Raw genomic sequence first — 24169 nt, 5'->3', positions numbered from 1 at the left:
GCAAACAACTGGTAGTAGATCTGGAAGCAATGATGGCTTTTCTGTGCTATATAATTTAAAAGTTAAGATTAAAGTATGTTTAATGGGAGATTCCTCAAAAGACTAAAAATAGACTTACAATACGATCCAGCAATCCCACTCTTGGGCATATATCTGGAGGGAACTCTAATTCAGAATGATACATGCACCCCAGTGTTCATAGCATCACTATTTACAATAGCTAAGACATGGAAACCACCTGAATGTACATCAACAGATGACTGGATAAACAAGTTATGGTATATTTATATAATGGAATACCACTCAGCCATAAAAAAAAAAGAATAAAATAATGCCATTTGCAGCAACATGGACGGACCTCGAGAATGTCATTCTAAGTGAAGTAAGCCAGAAAGAGAAAGAAAAATATCATATGATATCACTTATATGTGGAATCTGAAAAAAAAGACAAACGAACTTATTTACAAAACAGAAACAGACTCACAGGCATGGAAAACAAACTTATGGTTATCAGCGGGGGAAGGGACTGGGAAGGGATAAGCTGGAGTTCAAGATTTGCAGATACTAACTACTATATATAAAATAGATAAACAATAAGTTCATCCTGTATACCACAGGGAACTATATTCAATATCTTGTAGTAACTTACGGTGAAAAAGAATATGAAAACAAATATATGCATGTTCATGTATGACTGAAGCATTATTCGGTACACCAGAAATTGACACAACATTGTAAACTGACTATACTTCAATAAATATATATATACACAAATAAAAAATTAAAAAACAAAGTATGTTTAATGAATGGGCATATAAAATGTCCCTGACACTGCGGGAGGCAATTGGACACCTAACCCATGACCCACAATTCTACTCCTAAAAGTCTATGTGAATGTTCATGGTTCATAGTGTCCATCAATACAGGAACTGGTCAACAATAATACACCCGTAATATGGGAGCCCAGAAAAGAGTTAACTGAACCTAATCTATTTAGAGCAGCACGGATAGACCTCAAAAATATACTGTTTTTCAAATAAAGTAAGTTAGAGAACAACACTAGTAGGATGATACCATTTACGTTTTAAAAATACATGTTAAACAAGGTGACATATTTTCTTTAGGTATAAGTATGAATACAAAATATTTTTTAGCTGTCTGGAGGATACTTGCTAAACTTATTTAATAATTACCTCTGGAAATGGGGGAAGGGGAGCAGGACTAGGGGTGATTGACAAAGGGAACTATAGCGTCATTTGCAACGTTCTAATTTTTAAAGGAAAAGTGACTCTAGTTGTAACAATAAAATCAATTTCTTAATTAATTAATAAAAGACAACTGAAAACATGTTTCAGGAGTCCAATGTTCTAGAATTTTCAACATCCTAATCTTCAGACTTAAGAAAATGAATACTAAGTGAATTCCTTTCTGGCTGAGACCCTGAACTTGAACCTCAGTGTGTGCAAGGCAGCAGAAGTAGAAAGAATCACTGAGCTTCCAGCAATACTTGGAATGCTTTTGTTGTGCAACAGCAAGGTTTTGACTACATTTGGGAAAGGAAGTTCACCGCAAAACTGAATGGAACAACACAACAGAACAGCCAAAAGAATATCTTCGAGGATTAAAACAAGAGTTCAATGATTTTTAAGCTTTTTGTTAACTGTAAAAAGATCTCCAAATAACAAAAGACAAGCCAGACAGAGAAAAGAACCTAAATACCACCTATGTTGCACTAAATCCCTTCTTTCTCCTCCAAGGTGACCCTTAGCTCTGCCCAAAGAAAACTCAATAAAAATGATGCTCCTTTATCATTTCTAGTAGCCTGTCTTCTGTTAGAAGGAACCCATGACGTCCAGCTTACACACTCCTGGCAAAGCCTCCCCAGAGGACCATTTTGTAAAAAATGAGAAGACGGTGGGAAATGTTAGCAATATGTAATCTCTCCAGGTTTCATTTTGGAAAGAAATCAAATAATTTTTAACCTTCCAATAAGAATCCTGGCAAGGCAACAAAGCAAAATCCCCAATTAAGTTTTTAGAATTAATTTTTCTCTCCCTTGTGTCCAGAATAAATTAGGTTAAAGGTGGATTTCAAATTCTAAACTGCAGTGCTTAGCAACTCTCATTACTCATTAAGAGGTAGGATGTCCTCAGCACACTCTAGAGGACAGACTGAAGTGGGCAGACTCCTGTTTGGGAAGCCCTTCCTTTCTAAAGATAGAACCCATAATCTCACCCTCTTTTCTCCCCAAGACCTGCATTACATCATTCCTAATTAAGAGCTCAGGAGGAAGCAGCTGGGGAAGATCAAAAGAGGGGTCAGAGGTCAACAAGAAAATCAGCTAACAGACAGTGTATTCATCTTAAATAGTAATCCTCTCACTCATCTCATATTCACTTCCAAAGATCTAAATAGATATTTCTCCAAAGAAGACATACAGATGGCCAACAGACTCATGAAAAGATGCTCAACATCACTAATTATCAGGGAAATGCAAATCAAAACTACAATGAGGTATCACCTCACACCAGTCAGAATGGCCAGACTTAAAAAGTCCACAAACGATCAATGCTGGAGAGGGCAGGAGAAAAGGGAACCCTCCTATACTGTTGGTGGGAATGTAAATTGGTGCAGCCATTATGGAAAACAGTATGGAGATTCCTTAGAAAACTAAAAATAGACTTCCTATATGATCCACCAATCTCACTCCTGGGCACATATCCAAAGGGATCTCTAATTTGAAAAAGATACATACACCCCAATGTTCATAGCAGCACTATTTACAATAGCCAAGACATGGAAGCAACCTAAATGTCCATCGACAGATAACTGGATAAAGAAGTTTGTGGTGTATACACAATGGAATACTACTCAGCCATAAAAAAGAATGAAAGAATGTAATTTGCAGCAACATGGATGGACCTGAAGATCGTCATACTAAGTGAAATAAGTCAGACAGAGAAAGACAAATATGTGATATCAGTTATATGTAGAATCTAAAAAAAAAAAAAGAATGACACAAATGAACTTATTTACAAAACAGAAAGAAACTCACAGGCATACAAAACAAACTTATGGTTACCAAAGGGGAAACGGGGGGAGGGGAGGGGTAATTTAGGAGTTTGGGATCAGCAGATACAAACTACTATATACAAAACAGATAAACAGCAAGTTCCTACTGTATAGCACAGGGGACTACATTCAACATCTTGCAATAACCTACGATGAAAAAGAATATATATACATATAACTGAACCTCTAAGCTTTACACCAGAAACTAACACAACATTGTAAATCAACTCTGCTTTAATGAACAAAATAAAAAGGTCTTCCCAATCCATTTTTCCCTCTGCCTAATTTTCTGAAGGATATGACCAATCAAAATTCCCACCTGACCACACCTCTATCTCTCCACTATCCTCTCATAGAAACCTGTGCCTCTCCTCCACAGCACTTACACAAGGGTAAGGAATGCATGACATGTGTAATTACGTGTTTACTGTCTCCCTCCCTCAAAAGACTATGATGTCCACTGAGTCCTACTTAGCATCTACTCAGAACCTCACAATGTAAACGCTCAATAATTATCTGCAGAATAAGTGAATGGATGGGTGGGTGGATGCTCCCTTGATTAATTAATCCTAGCCCTCCCATCTGTTTCATTCCACAGTCTCAACCTGCTCTCATCTGCTATACCAAGTACCATCTGGAGCTGGCTGACTACTACTGCGCCCCGCTCCCCCACCGGCCCCGGCCCCAGCAATGATGTTTAGGAAACATACAGATTCTCCCCCTAAGACCCACTGCAGCCTGTCCATCCCCAGAGCATTAGCAAACTGGAAATCATGGATGGGTCACATAACCATAAGCTCTGACAGGAGGAAAACTGTCTTGCCTTTGACTCTGTGCATGTTCTGGAACATACTTCCCAGTCACCGAATAGCTTCTTCTATACCACGGCAGGATCTTAAAAGCTCGTTTCTACCCCACTGATGTTTCCTGTAATCGTTACAGTTTACCAAAGGTCTAGATCTTACAGGATGACTTTAACTTCTATGCAAAGTTTCAAGTTTATTTCTCATCCAACGTCAAAACAGGAAAAACCAAAAAGGAAGTAAACAAATGGCAGCAAAGATGGAAACAGGGAACGAATAAGAGGAAGCGCGCGTCCTGTACGAGCCGCTGATGCCGCGCACTTGTTAGGCGCGGACCAGTTTGACTTGGCTTTCACACAGATCAACGTGAGTCACACTATCTACTGGGACCACAAGGTAAAGCTAACGAGTTGCTCAGTAACAGCACACCTGTTCACTACAGGAAATCACGACAAATTTTAAAACTCACAGAACAATCCAACGGCATAACGCCAAGCCTTTGCTCAGTAAAAGTACTTCTACAGCAGAGTTCATACAATGGATTCTAAATAGGCGCCTCTCTTCGGTTTCTGACTTTTCAGGGATAATTTGAAGTAGAGCATAGAATGAATGAACGTAACTTCTTCAGCCAATCCTCTAAATGTCATTTGACAGCATTAATTTAGTTAATATCAGAAACACATTCCTGAGACCTCTTGTATTAAGACTGCATTCCTCATCATCTGTATCCAGCTTGCCTCTGAGACCAGTGAAATATGTCCTGTTAGGTGAGTGTTGAGGCCTCAGAGATCTAACTCCAACTTACCAAGCTCTCAAATGTCATATAGTCTAAGCTGATGTAATCATGTTAAGGCATGTCAACATTAGGAGTGAAAACAGCTCGGCCAAAGCTCCATCCAGAAATAAATGCAGACTGACTGCAACTGCCTCCTCTCTCTCCTCCCTTCCTTTCCTCTCCCGATCTGACCTTCTCACTGCCAGAGTAGACGTGATGAAATGTACACCTGAGCAGGTCCCTCCCTACCTCCAAAAGCTGCCCACCTTAAACACGATAAGGGATAATCTCTTGAAAGTATGCAAATCACCTCTCAGTCAGCCAAATGCCCATCACCAGTGTTTCTACCCCAGCGCTCAATATCTAGCCTAACCTTCAGTCACACGGGAAAATTTATATTTGTCTAAATATGCCATGTACCTTTCATAACAGTTCCATGCCTGGGTCCTTCCACCTTCTTCCCAGTCTCTTTCTCCACTTGACAAAAGCCTGGGCCCAATTCAAGAGTTCGAATTGGCTTCCCTGTGAAGCCTTCCTCGGATGCCCAGGCAGAATTTTTTACCCCAAATACCACTCCTGCCCTCATCCTCATCTTGTTCTATCTGTTTTGGTTAATAATTCGCTGATCACTCAATCAGTGAAAAAAGATGAATCTCACCCACATTCTTACCAAATGGAAACAATACTGAGAAATTTCCACGCATTTCTTTATCGTAGTTTTCCTATACATATATTGTGCACTTTTAAACAAACATAATTGGAGTCACACTATAACTGTAATTTTGTATCCTATTCACTAAATATTAACATTTCCCCAAGCATTCTTTATGAGACTGACATGCTGCCCACTATGCTAAGAAGGTGTTCCAAGACTTCTTTTAAAAAGTTAAGAGATGTACAATATTCCATCATAAAGCTGTAATTTAACTTTAGTTCTTTTTCCTATCTGTCACTACTATAAATCTGTTAGAATTTCTCATTGTGTCCTTAGGATAAATTCCTGGAAGGGAATCAACTGGGTCAAAGTGAATAAAAATTTCAAGGATTTTGATATATACTGCACAAGAAGTTAGCAGTAATTTACATTCCCACCAATACTTTATTATGAGTTATGATACTAAGGGTCACTACTTAATCAGTCCCTTCTCAATATTTCTCTATCACTTTAAAGACGCCTGCATTTGTAGGGGAGAGGGTGCAGCTCAGTAGTAGAGTATGTGTTTAGCATGCACAAGGTCCTGGGTTCAATCGCCAGTACCTCCATTAAAAAAATAATCATTAATAATAAATAATAAATAAATAAACCTTATTACTCCCCCAAAAGATACCTGCATTTTAATATTTATTACATCAATAATAACACAGTGACAATAGTTATCTTTTTTTAAGGATCTGATATACATAAACACTGCACTAACACGATTACACTCAATCCTTACAGCAATTCTTACTCCTTCTCGCTCAGCCATACTCAACTGATAGCAAGTGATAGAACCTTACTTCAAACCCACAACCTCAACCTGTCATTCTAAGTGAAGTAAGCCAGAAAGAGAAAGAAAAATACCATATGAGATCGCTCATATGTGGAATCTAAAAAACAAAAACAAAAACAAACAAACAAAAACAAAGCGTAAATAAAGGACAGAAATAGACTCACAGACAGAGAATACAGACTTGTGGTTACCAGGGGGGTGGAGGGTGGGAAGGGATAGACTGGGATTTCAAAATTGTAGAATAGACTACACTGTACAGCACAGGGAAATATACACAAAATGTTATGATAACTCACAGAGAAAAAAATGTGACAATGAGTGTGTATACGTCCATGAATAACTGAAAAATTGTGCTGAACACTGGAATTTGACACAACATTGTAAAATGATTATAAATCAATAAAAAATGTTAAAAAAAAAAAAACCCACAACCTACCTGCTCCTAAATCCACACTTCTACCAGGAGGTCTATGAATGTTTTTGCTTATGCAACCTATCAGTATGAACTTATGGAATAAGATTGAATATTAATCTATGTATAAATGATATACAACTATACATATTAGGCATATTACACCAAATGTACACAAAAATGTACATTCAGGTGAAATTAAAATCATAATGCAAATATTTTCTTTCTGAAACTCTCATAAATCATTTTGCACACCTCCTGCAACCACAAGCCCACTCTGGGGAGCAGAGCCCTCACCTTCTACACTAATTTTGGGTCTGCAACTAGAATGTAAGCCCCATGAGGGCCGGCCCTATGTCTGTTTCTCAGCAATGTATCTCCAGTGTCTACACTGCCTGGTGCACTCATGAAATGCATGCTGAATATTAACGGGTGAGTAAGTGATGCAGCTACAAGGCTGTGGGTTTGAGAGCAGAACCTAGAAATCAACTATATTTGTATCCCGAGCACCAAGCACATGTTCTAGCATATGATGGACACCTCCGTAAATGTCTGTTGAGTGGATATATACATTCACTGTTTGTTGAATAAATGATGAATGGATGGAAGATGGATGGATGACAGACGGACAGATGGATGAGTAGATGGACAAACAGAATGGAGAGGCTTCTTCCCCTGTGTTCACATCACTAGGATTAGCATAGCAAAGATCAAAATACCTAGCTGAACCTATTTATTGAATTTCAATACTTTCCTATTGCTAAACAAGGGTCCCGTTGGAGCAGGTAGAGGTGGAATTTTACTCACCTCTTGTAAAAACAGAAAATAACACGCTTTATATTTTTTAAATCAGCCCTGGCTAAAGATCAACCTAGAACAGAGAGATGAGCATCAGAAGAAGCTGGGAGGGAGAGGAGAGAGTTGACCACGGTGCGCTGGGGAGGAAAGGCTATGAATTATTCATCTACATCTTGTTAAATAAGGATAAAAGTTTAAAACACCTAAAAAATACTTACCTTGAAGGAACCAAAATTACAACTCTTAATCTTTGTCCCTTCCTATCTAATTTGTAATTTTTCTGTATCTTGTTATGAAAATATCTTGGCTAATAAGTTTGCAATTGTTTCTTTAACTCATCCTGTCTTTAGAAGCTTATTGTCACTCCCTGTGTAACAGCTGATCTTAATCTCAAAGTTTTACATGCTAGATGTACGTTATGGGAAATTACATTAATCCACACTCTTTAATGTCAGTATCTTTATTCTGTAACCTCGCTGATACATGTCACTCACATTTGCTTGTTAATCAGAAAACATTAAGATGTTTAGTCTCGTCTTTTCCTTTAGTTGTGACTGTAATGTAAAAAAATCATTTCGAAAATTAGCATAAATGTGGGATTCTTCTCTGAAGCGCTTTAAACAGCTATTAGCGTCTCTCTGCTTATTTCCATTCCTGACGTGGATATTATTACCTCACCAGAATGCAAACTCCATGATGGCATTATTACTATTTATAGCCACCAGGCAGTAAATATGTATTATGCTAGGTCTGTATTAAGCACAGATTCAAATACAATGTCAATTAATCAAGAGTGCAGCCATGTGAAGCTGTTACTACTGTCCATATTGTAAAAAAAGGAAATTTAGGTTCAAAGATGATAAGGTATTTGATCCAAATCTCACTTCTGAGGTTTCTGGCTCTTCTCTTCCCCTCCCATTTTCTCCTCTTCCCTCTCTTCCCCAACCCTCCCCTCCTCCCCTCTCCTCCCTCAACTCCATCCTCTCACTCTGGCTCACTCTACCAGCCACTGTGACCTGTTTTCAGTCCTTAAGTCAATGTTCCCTGAGCCTAAATCTAAACACTCTCATTCATGTCACACAATGCCTATCCTTCATGTTATCATCAAATCAACTATTATTTATTTATATGATTATTTACTTAATATCTATGCCCCCCCCCACTAGACTCTGAGGTCCACAGAGGCAGGAAAATGCCTGTTTTGTTCACCACTGTATCCCCACTGACTTGGTATCAGTAAAGATCATAGAATGAATGAAGGAGTGAATGAAGTGGAATGGCCAGAATTCAAACCAAAGTCTATCTGACTCCAAAGCCCCTATTGTTGGTTACTATGTTATTGTCATACACACACACACACGTAATCATTTCTCCCTAAATTGTACTCTTTTCTGACTTTCATTCAATATTGCTGTCTGCGAGGCAAGTCTGGCTGTTGTAATAAAGAGTTGCATTTCCATAGCTAATACTAAGTTCACAAAGTTTAACTTTAATAAATTCATAAACCTCTTTCCAACCACATTTTGGAAGATCCCTTCTACAACTTCATAAATGTTGTACAGGTCAGGTCTAGTCAATTTGGAAGCTTATATTTTCATTTAATACAAAACTCTTTTTTTTTAATCTGTTCACATTACCAAGATAACTTCGTAGTTGAGAAATTCACAGGCAAGTTAATTAATTTCAGGTCCTATTGTAAGTGACTAGCAATTTTTCAGCACTTTATTGGATCTAGCTCTGTGGGAGGTATTGGGTGTATCTGTCAAGGCTCATAATGAATGCAGATTTGGGAACGTTGTCACATATGGAATAGCTTCCGTGAGTGAACAGTGGAAACAAAAATCTGTTGACAACTAGATGGGACGTTTTCTTCATTGGTATCATGAATATACATGTATATATTCACATATGAATGATTCTAAAACTCTTCCCAAATGGGATTTTTTCCACTCCGTCTATTGTAAAACACTTGATAAATTATTTTAAAGTGAAAATATTTCCTAAATGCAATAAGTTAGTGCCTACGCTGAATGGTGTGTTTCAAACGTCACTAAGTTGTCCATTCAATTGGTTCCTCAGGAATATTTCTCTTAGAATGGAACTGAAATATAGTTTAACCCATCTTCCAAAAGAACAATTCTCTAACGCCATAAAATTGTCATAGGGAGACTTAAGTCTTGTTGGACTTCATTTCAATACTCATCATTTTAGGTCAACCCACAGGAGAAGGAGCAAGCAATTTTAAGATAAATTTTTCTGCAGCGTTATTTAAAACAGCCAAGACATGGAAACAACCTAAATGTCCATCAATGGATGAATGGATAAGGATGAAAATGTGACATATTTATATCTGTCTATATCTATACAATGGAATACTACCCAGCCATTTAAAAAAAAGAAGAAAATCCTGCCATTTGCAGCAACACAAATGGACCTTGAGTCATTATGATAAGTGAAATAAGTCAGACAGAGAAAGACAAATACCATATGATCTCATATGTGGAAACCAAAACGAACAAAAACTCATAGAAAAAGAGATTAGCTTTACAGTTACCAGAGGAGGGTGGGGGGTGTGAGGGGTAGGACAGTTGAGTGAAGATAGCCAAAAAGCACAAACTTCCAGTTATAAGATATATAAGTCCTGGGGATGTCATGTACACCACAAGGACTACAGTTAAAGCTGCTTGCTATATGATATATTTGAAACTCCTAGAAGTTCTCATCACAAAGAAAAAACTTTTCTTTTCTTTCTTTTTTTTTTTTTTGTATCTACAAGAGATGATGGATGTTAATTTAACTACAATTATTGTGGTAATTACTTCACAATATATTTATCTCAAGTCATTATGCTGTACCCCTTATACGTACACAGTGCTGTAGGTCAATCATATCCCAATATAACTGGAGACAAAAATTTCTCTTACTTACCTCTTAGTAACATATCTTCTGTTGCTTATCAATGCTTTCTATACAATGTTTCTACACACAGTTTCATCTCCCTACTAGGCCACATTATAACTTTTGTGGGTCACATGTACTTTTACCTTCATGGTCTCTTTCCTCCATAAAGCTATTAAAATTATATTTTATAACTGATTGGTATAAAGAGGAACATATCAAAATATTATGTATTAAAATATTTTTTTCAACTTAAAAGCTTTTTTTCCCTCTCTCTCTTGATTTTAGAAGAAATTAAAACATTCTCATGGGTCCCTTAAAATATGGTGGTCCCCAGTGGCACTGATGGATCGATCAGCCGTGCCTCTCTAGCAAATCAGGCAGTAAATACAACACACTCTCCCCAGTTTTCTGCTGTTCATTATTAACCTTTGTGCTGTGTGTGAAGCACCCACAGGCCTGGCTGCACTGTCCTTTGTGGTGGACCACAAACCCATTTGTTCTAACAAACTCCTCTAGCATGGAAGGATGCAATGAAGTTATCCTGTGTATTAGTCAGGGTTCCCCAGAGAAACAGAGCCAATAGAATGTGTACATATACAGAGAGAGAGAGAGAGAGATTTATTTTAAGGAATTGGCTCACATGATTGCGGGCACTGACAAGTCTGAAATCTGCACCATAAGCTGCCAGGCTGGAGATCCAGGGAAGAGCTGATGTTGTTGCTTGAGTCCAAAGACAGTTTGGAAGCAGAATTCCCTCTTTCTTGTGGTCTTTTTTTCTCAGGCCTTCAACTGACTGGGCAAGGCCCGCCCACATTATGGAGGGTAATCTGTCTTACTCAAATCTACTGATCTAATTTTAATCTCACCTAAAGAATACCTTCAACAGTGAAATAGAGATTGGTATTTGGCCATATATCTTAGCTTTTATATGTATATTCATGTATGACTAAAGCATTGTGCTGTATACCAGAAACTGACACAACATTATAAACTGACTACACCTCAATAAAAATAAAATACCTTAGCCTAGCCAAAATAACACATAAAAGTAACCATAACACTCTGTATTTTCAAAAAAGTATGATTTTGAGGTTGATACCAGGCTATTACACAAGGTTACAAAAAGAGAGAGAGACTCACAGACACAGAAAATAAACATGGCTACTGGGGGGGAGAGGGTGGGGAGGGATAAACTGGATAAAACTGTAGATACTAACTACTATATATTAAATAGATAAATAAGGCCCTATTTATAACACAGGGAACTATATTCAATACCTTGTAATAGCCTATAATGAAAAACAATATGAAAAGGACTATATATATGTATAACTGAATCACTATGCTGTACACCAGAAACTAGCACAACATTGTAAATCGACTATACTTCAAAAAAATTTTTAAAAAAACTCATGCAAATATCGTTGCCAGACTAGAGAAGAAATAAATTGTCTTGAGGGCATGACGATGTAAAACAAAGCTGCATCACCTGAATCTTGAACAAATCTAGCTTTGTAAACTTGAATAAATCTAAATATTTTAATTTTGCTTATAAGTAAATGCCAGCCTGCCCATTTGCCTTTAGGAACAGAAATGTAAACATGCTTCTTCACCCAAGTGGCATGGTTTTAAAATCACAGATTAGAAATGGCCTTAAAATATGTATTAATTACTATCAGAAAGAAACATTTAACAATCAACATGGCCAAAACCATAATCACTGGTTTTGGCAGCTATTCCCTAAAATTCTAACTGTTGATTCTAAATAAATCCAGAGAAAAGTGTGGCTCAAATACATGGGAAAAGAAGAATTGGAGAAAGACATGACCAGGGCTTAGATGTTGCCAGCCCTCTTAGGACATAACACCTGCAATGAGTGATGGGGGATAGAAGGAAGAATGAAAACGCCAGCTAATGCCCTTGCTCCCAGGATGTGGTCCTGGAGGGGAAGCCTCTCATAGCAGCCCCAAAGACAGTGCAGCTCCTGGGCACAGAACCAGTGGCGATGACTGAGTGTTGTACCAATTAGGCTTGAGGGTAGCCCCACCTCCAGCATCCACTTCTCAGGCATATCCTGGTGTCCCGTCTTCCCAAGTAAGGCAAAAAGGTAGGTGCAAATAAGACAACGAACTTAGAGGGACCTGGGATGGGAATAAAGAGCGGAGAGCATGGGTGGACCTTCAGGAACAGGGCAAAGCCAAGGACCTCAGCAGAGATGGCTGCCAGAGTCCATGAGGGAAGTTGGGACCAAACAGACAGAGGATGGTGTTCAGCCCAGTGCTCCCCGCCCACCACCGCTCCCCAAGATACTCATAACCAACTCCACCTGCAAAAACTTAGTTTACCTAAGGGGAAAGGGAGTGAGGGAAACTATTGTAATAAATTTCCTTGAATTGACAAAATGGTATTTTTCTTCTAAGGAGAGGAAATAATGTCTTCTGAGCTAAGTTGAGCTTGTTATAAAATGTTACAAAATTTTTACCCACCTAAGTTGTATCGTTTCTAAGCCTTATACTCACTATATATGTATTCGTACTTCAGTCACTCACCAGAGAGCTCTCCATCGTAGCTCAAAACCTGAAGACAATCAAAACATCAGCGAAAAGCAACAGAAGCAAGTCAGCTAAGCACAGCTTCAGAGTCTGTAAATTAGAGTGGCAGAAAGAGTATTTCTCTAGGTAAGTATCTTCCCTGAGGGACAGCTTAAGACACTTCAGCCTTTAAGGATATATGTCATGAGAAACTTTCATATGAAGAAAGTTTGTGAGATTAAAGACAATGTCCATTATGTTCCACCGTAATAGCACTTCATATTTGTTTGTAAGGCCTCTGCCCTAAATGGGCAGTGCTGGGTGTGAGTTTTGAGCGCATGAGTGGTTCTGCTAACTTAGCACAGGCTGACTATTAGTCAGCTCAGCCTGCTATGGCAAAGTCCCCCAGACGAGTGGCTTCGACAACAGACAGCTTCCTCACAGTTCTGGAGGCTGGGAAGTCCAAAATCAGGGTGCCAGCCTAGTCAGTTCCTGGTGGGAACGCTCTTCCTGGCTTGCAGATGGCCACCTTCTCGCTGTGTCCTCACATGGCAGGCAGAGTTCTAGTCTTTCCTCATCTAATATGGACACTAATCCCATCATGGGGGGGCCCACCTCTGTGACCTCATCTAAACCTAAGTGCCTCCCAAAGGCCCCACTTCCTGCTACATTGAGGGGTCAGGACTTCAACATATGAATTTGGGGAGGACACAAACATCCCACCCACCACAGACTGCAGGCTGAAAAGCAGGAAGTAGGAGCAGGTGGGTCCAAAGCTCAGGCAGCGGAGGGGCGCCGAGGACGAAGGCAGCCAGTCCACGTTCTGTTCATCAATTAATCAGCCTGATTTCTTCCCACTTCCTAATCCATATCCACATCTGCCAATTCCAAGCATGGAACCTTCCCGAGGTCTCTGAGAAATACGTTCTACCTCCACTGCTACCTTCTCCTGTGCCATTTATTTACCACCACGATGCCACTGCCTTTGTATTTTCCAGGATGGTTAAAAAAAATTTTTTTTTAATCTGGTGTTATTCCCAGCAGCATTAGAGAATGATTCTGTTTTCTATTTTTTTCTTCTCTTTGAATCGGGTTTAGAGAAGCAGAGGACACGTATGTACGCAGGTACTCAGTCCACTATCTTGATCAAAAAGCCATAATCAGCAGTAATATTCCCATTTTCACAAAGAGGGCACTGAGGCCTAGAAGGATTAATTAAGTCATGTTCACAAGGTCTCACGTTTAGCACATGGTAGGGCTGGCTTATACCACACCTTCTAACTTACTGTTTTATATATAATTCTGTTCTAAGCCTCCTCAAATTATTTTGGAAGTTATGATTTATTTATTAATATTTCCTAGAAGATGTAGGGTGGAAATTAACCTTACAACATACAGAAACCAGACAGAGAGGGTGAAGAATGAGCTCAAGACAACAAAATCAGCTCATTTCAGTCAATAAGAGCCAGGTCAGCAGGGAGGGTACAGCTCAGTGGTAGAGCGCATTCCTAGTATACATGAGGTCCTGGGTTCAATCCCCAGTACCTCCATTAAAATAAATATTTAAATAAACCTAATTATCACACACACACACACACACACACACACAGAGTTAAAAAAAAAAAAAAAAGAGCCAAGTCTCTTGACTCCCTGGTTAATATTCTTTTTAGGCCAACAAATGTTTGCTCAATAAATGAATAAATCGATGAGCAAATGATTTTCTTATGAGGTGCCTATACTAGGAAGAAATAGATGAGTTCCCTCCATAGCCTCTCAGTTCCCTTGGTCTGCTTCCCCTCAACCATTACATGGTAAACTTCAATGTTAATTTAAAAATTCCTTCTTACACCCTCCCTGGAAAGCCTCTTATTTCTCTGGACTTCCTTTATTCATAATTTCATGAACCATCTAGATGGTGACATGCCCCAAATATAAGACGATCCCCAGCCAAAACCTGTCTTTTGGGCTCAGGATCTCCTTAGCTAACTGTTTCCTGGATGTGACATGGATACTGGACAGGCCCTCACACCCAACATGCATAAAACTGAACTCATGCTATTTTGCACCAACCTGTCCTTTCTCGTCTCAGTGAAATGGCACCAAATATCCACCTGGTTCCTCAAACCACAAACCTTTGCAATCTCTCCCTCCTCACAGTTTCAATGCAACTCTCTTGTTGATTCTCACACCTAAATAACTATTCACTCTCAGGCCTCTTGTCCACCATCCAAGTCGAGGTTACCATAATGGCCTGCCCAGTCTCCTCAACGTCAAATTTACTGCCTCATCCCCCGCCACCCAGCCTCTAATCCGTTTATAGGCAGAGTGATCTTTTCAAAATGTAGAACTGTCCATTATATCCCAAGACTTGAAATTCTCCAGGGATTCCCCCTTGCCCTCGGGACAAAATCCAAACTCCTATAAAGTCCTACAGAATCAGCCCCTGCCTACCCTACCAACTCCAATCCCCACTGACGTCCTCGCCTCACCGTCTCCTCCAGCCACCCCAGCCACACTGGCTTCTCCAGTTGCCTGAACGGACTTCACTTCTTCCCATCCCACCGCCTTCACCCATGCTTGGTGCCGTGGAGGAAACTCATCCAACACTCCCAGCACCTACCCTTTGCCTGGCGAACACCTACTCACCTTCCAAAGCTCAGCTGAAACTTTACTTCCTGGGGGATGATGGCCCCAACCACCAAGTCCAGGGGACACTTTTACTCCTTATCGGCCATGACCTCCCTTTGGCATTTGCCACAAAAAGCACACCCTCCCTGAACTCTCCTGACTCACCCCTGATACCACCACTCTCCTAAGCACCTCTCCTTTCTCTGACTTATCTGACCTTCCCTTCTCAGTCCCTCCAGCAGCTCCTCCTCCTCCACCCACTCCTTAGCCTGGTATTCTCTGAGGTTCTCTCTCCATCATTCGAGACACCCTCAGTGGTCTACTTGATGCCCTCCAGAGATTTCAACCACTTGTAGTAACTGATGGCTCTGCAACCTGCATCTCTAGCTAAAGATTCACATTTCCATCTGTCACTGAACATCACCCACATCCTGCTGGCACTTCAAAGTCAACATCGTCCCCCTACCACCACCCTAGTAACTTCAGCGAAGCCTCCCCTACCCGCACCTCTCCCCATCCCTCCCCTTGTCTAGTAGAGCACCCTGTGTAACGAACGGCTTGTTTGTCTTCCTTTCTAGACCCTATTCTGAGACCATAACTTTATTCCAGCCACAATGCCTCCTTCCTTTTTCGAATTTTTATTTATTACTTAATTTACTATTTAATAACTATACCGTAAGCTCAATACTTAGAAACAGCATCTTCTACTTAGTAACCCGATTTGCAGCAGGCACAGAATTTTTTTAAGTTTTATTTCAATCTTATAGAAAAGTTGCAAGAATAATCAAGGATCTGCTTCACTTAGATTCACCAATGGTGAGAACAGTTTGTCACATTTGATTTATTCCTTTCTCTCTGCACATTACAGTCATGATTGCTGGATCATCTGAGTGATTTGCAGACATCACAGCCTTTCACCCCTGAACACATCAGCATGTATCTCCTAAAAATAAGGACATTCCATTGCATACAACTGTCAAATTCAAGAAATTTTAAAAAGATACCACATTATTCACCGATTATCTCACTAACGTTCCTTAGAGCGACTATAAGTGTGTTGCTTGTATTGTCAGGTATTTTTAGTCAGTTTAATTTGCTTCTCAGCCTTTCTTTGCCTTTCATAACATCGATAATAAGATGAACTGACATGAGGCTCCTGACATGATGCACTGAGAAGAACAGAGCATCTCTCATATAGAATCACTATAAATGCCAAAAGTGACTTGAATCTAAGGATGAGGAAACATGAGACATACCCAAACGAAGGCACATGCTACAAACTGGACTCTTTTTAAACACACTGCCCTCATTCCCCCTAAGGGAGTTGCCCTTGTTATATCTGAAAACACTGCATCGCAGCATCACCGTCCACTCAGCGTAGTTGTCATCTCGGGGGAGAGTCCATCAGACCACTCTACCCAAAGCAGACCCACCTCCACCACAGGCAGTCTTGATGCTGCTACCCTGCTTTATTATTTTTCAAAGCATTTAGCACACTTTGAAATTACCTTGTTTATCCATTTGTTTCCTTTTACTATCTATTCCCCCACTAAAATATATAACGTTTAGGAGAGTGGGACCTCAACTAAAACAGAGCCTGCTTTAGAATAAACCCTTACTTTTTTAACTGCTGAAGGAAAGAATTTCCATATCTTTGGTGCCTAAGACTCGACAAGCCTTTGCTGAATGGGTGACTCACCCAACATATGACTCACTAAGCAAATTTTTTATTTTTTCGCTTACTCCAGACACTCACAAAATTTCACCATCAAGGCTTCCTTTTTGGATACTCCACTCTCCCCGTTTCATTTACCCTCAAGTAGAAAAGACTTAGGGAAATGTGCTAATTATAGTCAGGTCTTGACATCATTCCCCTTATTACTGACATTGAGATTAGATGACGATGACCTAAAAATGCTGAAAAATACATTTCTGTACAAAGCTAACAGGGAAGACTGAGGAGGGAGAGCATAAGGGTAAATCGAGTCAACCAAAAGGGAGTTATTTCAATTACTCAGAGAGAGAATTCATACATTTCCTTTGATTAGCAATACTTAAAATATTTTATTCAAGTACTATCTAAACATGTAGAGATAGAAGCCATAATCAATAGTTGGTGCTGATATGAGTAAGAGAAAGAGTGCAGTGTTACTGGTCCACTTCAGCAATGCCTTTGAACTTCTCTGCCTGAGATCAAAGCACCAATTTCAAAGGAAAAAAAAATTTGGAAGCAAAACAAAGCGAAAAGAAACCTTGGGTAAGAAACCTAGCATAAACAATTCCTAGTACAGCAAATGTTACTCCTTTTTTCAATTAAATGTTTTTAATTGTCCTTGAACACAGAAAAATGTCTTTATAATTAGTCCACTTAATTCAAGTTCAAACCAAGGAGCACTCACTATTGTTCCGAATGCACTACCCATTACATTTGGTAACACTGAGTAAATAAACACACAACTTTTTTAAACTATGAAAGGAAAAATTTGCTCTTTGTTTGGTGTTCAAAAAGTTCTTTTTCCTACCTGTTCTTTGAATGCTTTCTCTCATGCTGCATTCTAAAGCCAGGTGGTAAACAAAAGAATCATTAGATACCAAGAGAAACCAAGTGTTGTAGTTAAAACAGACAAAGTTGGATAGATAAATGAATTAACTGGTTCTCATTAGCTTTTTAAATTTTTTATTCTGAAATAATTTTAGACTTAGAGAAATGTTGCAAAATTAGAACAGAGAGATTCTGTATACCCTTTACCCAGCTTCCCCTAATGTTAATTACTTATATAACTGAGGTATACTAAAGCCAGGGAATTAACATTAGTACAATGATATTCACCAGACTACAGATCTTATTCAAATTTCACCAGTTTTCTAGTAATGTCCTTTTCCTGGTCCCAGAGCCAATCCAGACTCCCACATTGCGTCTAACTGTCACATCTCCTTAGTCTCTGTCAATCACAGCCTTGACACTTTTGAAGAGTACTGGCCAGATACTGTGTAGAAAATCCTTCAAGGTGGGTTTGTCTAATGTTTTCTCAGGATCAAATTATCATTTTTTTTTGATAGTATAAAGCTCTTTTTTGTTAAACAAAGGAAAACATTTAATTATTTACCTAGTTCAATCCCTAGCAATAGAGTAAACTTTGTAGGATTTTGTCCAATTGATTGCTTCATAGTCTAAAGAAAGGTATTTGTTTCCTTGGACAAAGGGAAAAACTCACCCTATTAACTTTCACAGCCATATCCCAAATAATTCATATACTTTTCTTCTTCATAATGACTTAAGCAAGTTTGTAATTTTAGCTTTTTAAATGGTTCCCTTGCTAAATTTTTGTTTGGTGGATCTCTCGGACACTATGTTAAAAATGTTCTACTATTGTCATTGATTTGTCTAGTTCTCCTTATAGATTTTTGCTTCTGTTAATTTTTGTTTTATATATTTTGAAGCCATTATTAGATGCATAGAACACTTAGAACTGTTACTACTTCCTGATGAATAAAATTTTTCATCGCTATGTGATACTGATACAATTTTTTTATCATTATAATGAACTCTAGTAATTTTTTTTTTTTGCCTTAAAAGTATTTTGTATAATATATCTAACAAGCTTTCTTTGGCTTATTATTTGCCTAGTAAATCTTTTCATACACTTTGCTTTCAACTTTTCCATATATTTTTCCCCATATACTTTTGTTTACACAGTCTTTCATAAAAGCATACACCTGAATATTTTTTAAAAATTCAATTTGACATTTTTGTCAGTTAATGAAGCATTTAATCCATTTATATTTATTATAATTACTAATATATTTGTATTTCTTTTCATCATCATTTTGTCTTTTTTCTTAGCTTTCTCTATTTCTTTTCCTCTCAGTTCTTACCTTTTGGGAAAGCTTTAGGTTTTTTTCTTTATACCTAGACTAGGGAAGCCTCTGACGTAAATTCATATGAAGATATGTGATTAGACTCAGATCTTTTCTTAAATTTGAGTTTGATTAAGAGGAGGAAAAATAACAACAACCAAAGAAAGAGCAAACCAGAAGAGAGAGGAAATTGTTCTTTAAAAAGCGGAAATGGATACCACCTCACACTAGGATGGCTACAAGAAAGAAAGGAAAAGAGAAATGAAAAGAAAAGAAAGGACAGGATGTGGAGAAACTGGAACATTTGTGCATTGCTAATGAGAATGTAAAATGGGGCAGCCACAATGGAAAATAGTACAGCAGTTTCTCAAAAAATTAAAAATTGAATTACCGTATAATCCAGCAATTGCAATTCTTATATCCCAAAGAATTGAAAGCAAGATCCTAAAGAGACATTTGTGCACTCATGATCATAGTAGCATTATTCACAATAAAACAACACAAGTGTCTGTGGACTGATGAATGGGAAAACAAAAACATGGTATATACATACAATGGAATATCATCCAGCCTTAAAAAGGGAGGAAGTTCTAACATGTGCTACAACATGTATGAATCTTAGAGGACATTATGCTAAATGAAACAAGTCAGTCACAGAAGAACAAATACTGTATGATTCCACTTACATGCGGTAACCAGAGTAGTCAAATTTAGATACAGAAAACAGAATGGTGGTTGCCAGGAGCTGAGGAGAGGAGGGAATGCAAAGTTACTGCTTAGTGGGTACGGAGTTTCAGTTTTGCAACATCAAGAGTTCTAGAAAGAGATGGTGGTGATGGCTGCACTATAATGTGACTGTACTTAATGCCACCGAACTGTACACTTAAATATGGTTAAGGTGGTAAAATTTCATGTGATGTGTATTTTACCACAATTTTTAAAAGGTTGAAATGGTGGGGAAATAAAAAAAAACTGACGTGACTTTCCCCATAATTATACAGGACCAGCTGTAAGTCCTGCGCTTTAAGGAACAGTAGCTGTTGATAGACTGTGTTGCTATTTACATTTGCTTCTCATTAACAACCCCGTCCAACAGCTATTCTCATTAACCCATGCTTTACAGAGAGGAAAGAATCTTGCTCAATTCCTTAACAGTGGTATATACGGGAGCCATAACTTTAGTTTATGTCTCCCAAAAATGTGAAAACACGGACATAGCAAAGTAGCTCCACAGGCTTGTGGCCTCGGAGTCCAAATCCAAGTACTTTTTACCAAATGACTGCTGGAGATTTTTGCTGACTGGTGATACTACTTTACATCATTTGGTAACATTTTTCAGCTTCCATATCTGATTTCAAACGCAAGGCAAAGTTACACTGTTCTGCTCAAAGTGACATTTGCAAATTTCCCCCAAGCATGTTTCCGTCCTCTGTGCTTGAGCGGTTACACTTCGGTTCACATAATATTGCTCTTAGGATTCATCACATTTTCTGGCTTAGTAAAGCTCTGCTGATGATTTAATTAGGGGTAAACTCAACTTGAGAAAAATGCAACATTAAATTTGGTGCATGGAGAATACCAATGAATCAGTCATGTTATGTGTTACTGTAGACTCCTTGATTCTTCACTGAGAGCAGGGACTGCGTCAAATTCATTTTTGTATTCTTAGTCCCTCACACAGACCCTCAATAACTGACTGTTAAAGTGGTGGAGGAGGTATTGATGGAGGTGTCAGGGATGGTCACAGCACTGTGTGGTAGTGGTATTGCTGATGCAAGGCACATTCCAAAAGTTATGAAGAATAAAAACAGCTAACATTAAGAAGTATTTATTCTGTCACTCTATTAAGTGCTTTACATATATTAACTGTGAAATACCCAAACTACAGTGATAAGTAGTATGATCCCATGTTTCAGATGAAGAAACTAAAGTTCTGAGATGTCTTGCCCAGATAATAAGTGGTTTAGTCAGGACTGCTTGGACCCCAAAGCTAATACCTTCAGTCCCGCAGTATTAGACTTCATCACACAACTGCATACTATCCCTGCATTTTATTTTCATCTGTTTTTCAATGCATAATGGTGTGGCAGGAAAAGTACTGAACTCTCAAAAGAAAGATTCTTAAATTCCTGCTCCATTATTTGCTACTTGAGCAAGCTATTTCATCATCTATATAATGGGAAATTCCAGCCTTGCCTGAGTTATAAGATCGTCTCAGATGAAGTATTTTGGAAACTCAAAAATTGTAATAAATGCTGGCCTTTTGCTTCTACTTTTGTTCTCAATAAAATTTAGGTCTTTCGGGTCAATTAAAAGCTTGAGCTTGGTGGGTTTTTTTCTATTTTATTGGTGGTAAAATTTAGCCTAAAAATCTCAATATGAATCAGTAAGATTACTTAACACAATCAGGTATTATCAAAACTTATTTATTTTTCCACCTTTATAGTAGAAAACTGGCAGATGCCACCAGTTAGGAACATCAACACTAGTGGGGCAAGCTGACACTGTGCACCTTCTGCTGTGACGCACTGAGACTCATCAGTTATACTGTATTCCTGCCAAAAGTCTTCTCGTGAAAAGCAATCAGATAAACCTATTCTACAGGACAAATGACGTAGATTCTGTAAAGATATCATATCATTGAAGACCAAGAAAGGCCGAGGAACTGTTCCGAGGTTTACACAGACTAAAGACACACCACTAAATAAAACGTGTGATCCTGAAATGAAAAAAAAATTGCAGCAAATGGGGATTATTAGGACAATTGGCAAAATTTTAGCAGATAGTGTGCATTAGATAATACTATCACAACACTGTTAAACACCCTGAATTTGATCACTGTGTTCTGGTCAGAGAATGCCCTCGTTTTCAGGACATACACACGAGAGTATTTAGGGATGAAGGGCGAGGAGGTCTGTAATTTATTTTCGATTTGTTTCCCAACCAAACATAAATAATATAAAAATTCTACATACTTAAGCATAGACTAATATTCTTAACTCACACAGGACACCAGATAGGGATAATATTTGCAAACGTCAAACGGAAGAAAAATTAATTGCATTTGTACAAGACGGTACTAATTTTACACATAAATACGAGGATTGAGAAAAATCTAAATATAGGGCAGATATAAGGCACTCTTGGGTCAGATGTAAGGAAATCATCAAAGCTGCTGAATATTAGAATAATTCCCATAGCCTGCTGGAGAATCCACCCCTTGTTTTGAATCGAAGAGCGTGCCCCGGGGATTTCTGTGGTCGGCATGGCTGGGCTAAGGACACCTCTTAGGTTAGCAGTTCCGCTGAACAGAATTCCTCCGTCTCTGGCAACCACCCCGACATACTCTATGCCTGGTGGTGCCAGGTCCAGAAGCGAATACTCGACTCAAGCTGAGCCTGAGAGTCCCCAGTGCCTGAGTGCCTCCTGGGAGTAAGAGTAAATGCACGCAACCACAGCTTAATTGTTGTTTCTGGAGTGATTAGCAACGAAAAGGCCAGCGACGTTGCTCAACACTGGTTAGTCCTACTACCTCAGAGTTTGACAAAAAAACTGCTCTGAAACACGTCTTAGTAGCTAAATAGTGTTAAGCTCAACGTTAAGCAAGATTTGCTCCGGGGGCTGGGAGTTCAGAAGGCGCTACAGAAGCCAGACATGCTGTCTTTAAATTTTAACCCGTTTAAATGGCCAAGAGAAGCAAACTGGTACAATCTCAAATCCGGCCGCACTTCACAAATTCACGACTTGCCCCCTCAACTTCCTAAAGCTAAGCGGCCGCCGGCAATTCCAGTCCCCTTCTAAGGCGGGGACATTCCGCCTACGACCTACCCACGCGACCGAGAGGAAAATTTGCCCATCGGGAGCGCCTCGCGCCACGCGGGCCGAGCATCCCCAGTGCGCTCGCGCGGCGCAGAGGGGCCGTGGCGCCAGCCCCGCGCGCGACCCGCGGGCTGGGACCTGGGACCGTACCTCGGGCGCGGGCGACGAGGCGCCCAAGGCGGCGGGGCTGGGCGGCTGCAGGTGCCGGGGGCCGGAAGAGCTCATGGCGGCCGGAGCCCCGCGGCGCGCTCGGACCCGCGGGCGGCGGGGAGCGAGGCGGGCGCGGGAGCCGGCGGGTGCGCGCCGCGCGTCTCCTCGGGCAACCGGCAAACACCGCGGCGAGGCGGCGGGGCCCGGACGCTGGCGGCCCCCGCGGGGCCGGGAGGCCGGGCGGGGCTGCGAGCCATCGGGGCCTCCGAGACGAGACCGGGGCCGCCGGGCAGACCCGGATCTTCCCGAGGGCGTTCCCGCCAGGCCGAGGCCCGGCTGAGCGGCAGACACCGGCCACAGGGACTGGGGACAGCGGGGTTGGTGGTTGGGCTTCACCGAGGGACTCCACCGGGAGCGCAATTCTGGGTCTCGTCCTCAGGTCAGGACAAGTGACAACGAGGGGGTCAGTGCTAACGGTGCTGGCGGCGCGCGCTGTCGGAGCGTGCTTACCCAGAGGTGAACGAGCATTTATTTAGCGCCGACTGTGTGCCAGCGCTTCTGCTTCTTCCAGCGCCGGTGGCCGGCTTGCTGGGGGTGCAGTTCGTGCAGTTGTACAGGCCCTGCGCTCAGACGGGCCCCGCGCTGGTTTAATGCCCTGTTGTCTCCGTCTTGAAATTCTTAATGATTTTTGAGCAAAGGGCCCTACATTTTTATTTTGTACTGGGATCCGCAAATCATGTGGCCTGCCCTGCTGAGCGTTCTTTCATTTAACCTTATCAGCAACCCTGCACGGAAATATAAATAATAGTAATACTAGTGTTAGTAACAACTATAGCTTCGAGTTATAAAACACTCCCATGTGTTCCTTCAAGAGCTGTCCTAAGTACTCTCCAACTATGATCTCATTACTTAAAACGAGATGATGAAGT

General features: G+C 40.0%; 1 protein-coding gene across 4 annotated transcripts in view; it reads right to left on the bottom strand.

Moving 5' to 3' along the window:
* CCDC170 (coiled-coil domain containing 170) overlaps nt 1–23820 on the bottom strand; it is an 81713-nt gene extending 57893 nt beyond the window's left edge. For 3 of the 4 annotated variants that reach the window (XM_032485176.1, XM_032485177.1, XM_032485178.1), the window contains exon 1: nt 23241–23632. In XM_032485176.1, coding sequence (XP_032341067.1) covers nt 23241–23315 — 75 coding nt within the window. In that variant the 5' untranslated portion in view covers nt 23316–23632. Of the gene's footprint in view, nt 1–23240; nt 23633–23750 lie in introns of those variants that run through there. The other variant, XM_032485179.1, reaches the window with a different exon arrangement.
* Nucleotides 23821–24169: the final 349 nt, after the last annotated feature.

Source organism: Camelus ferus, chromosome 8 (genome assembly GCF_009834535.1).
Source record: "Camelus ferus isolate YT-003-E chromosome 8, BCGSAC_Cfer_1.0, whole genome shotgun sequence".
NCBI classification, from domain to species: Eukaryota; Metazoa; Chordata; class Mammalia; order Artiodactyla; family Camelidae; genus Camelus; species Camelus ferus.
This window is presented reverse-complemented; position numbering and strand designations above follow the sequence as displayed.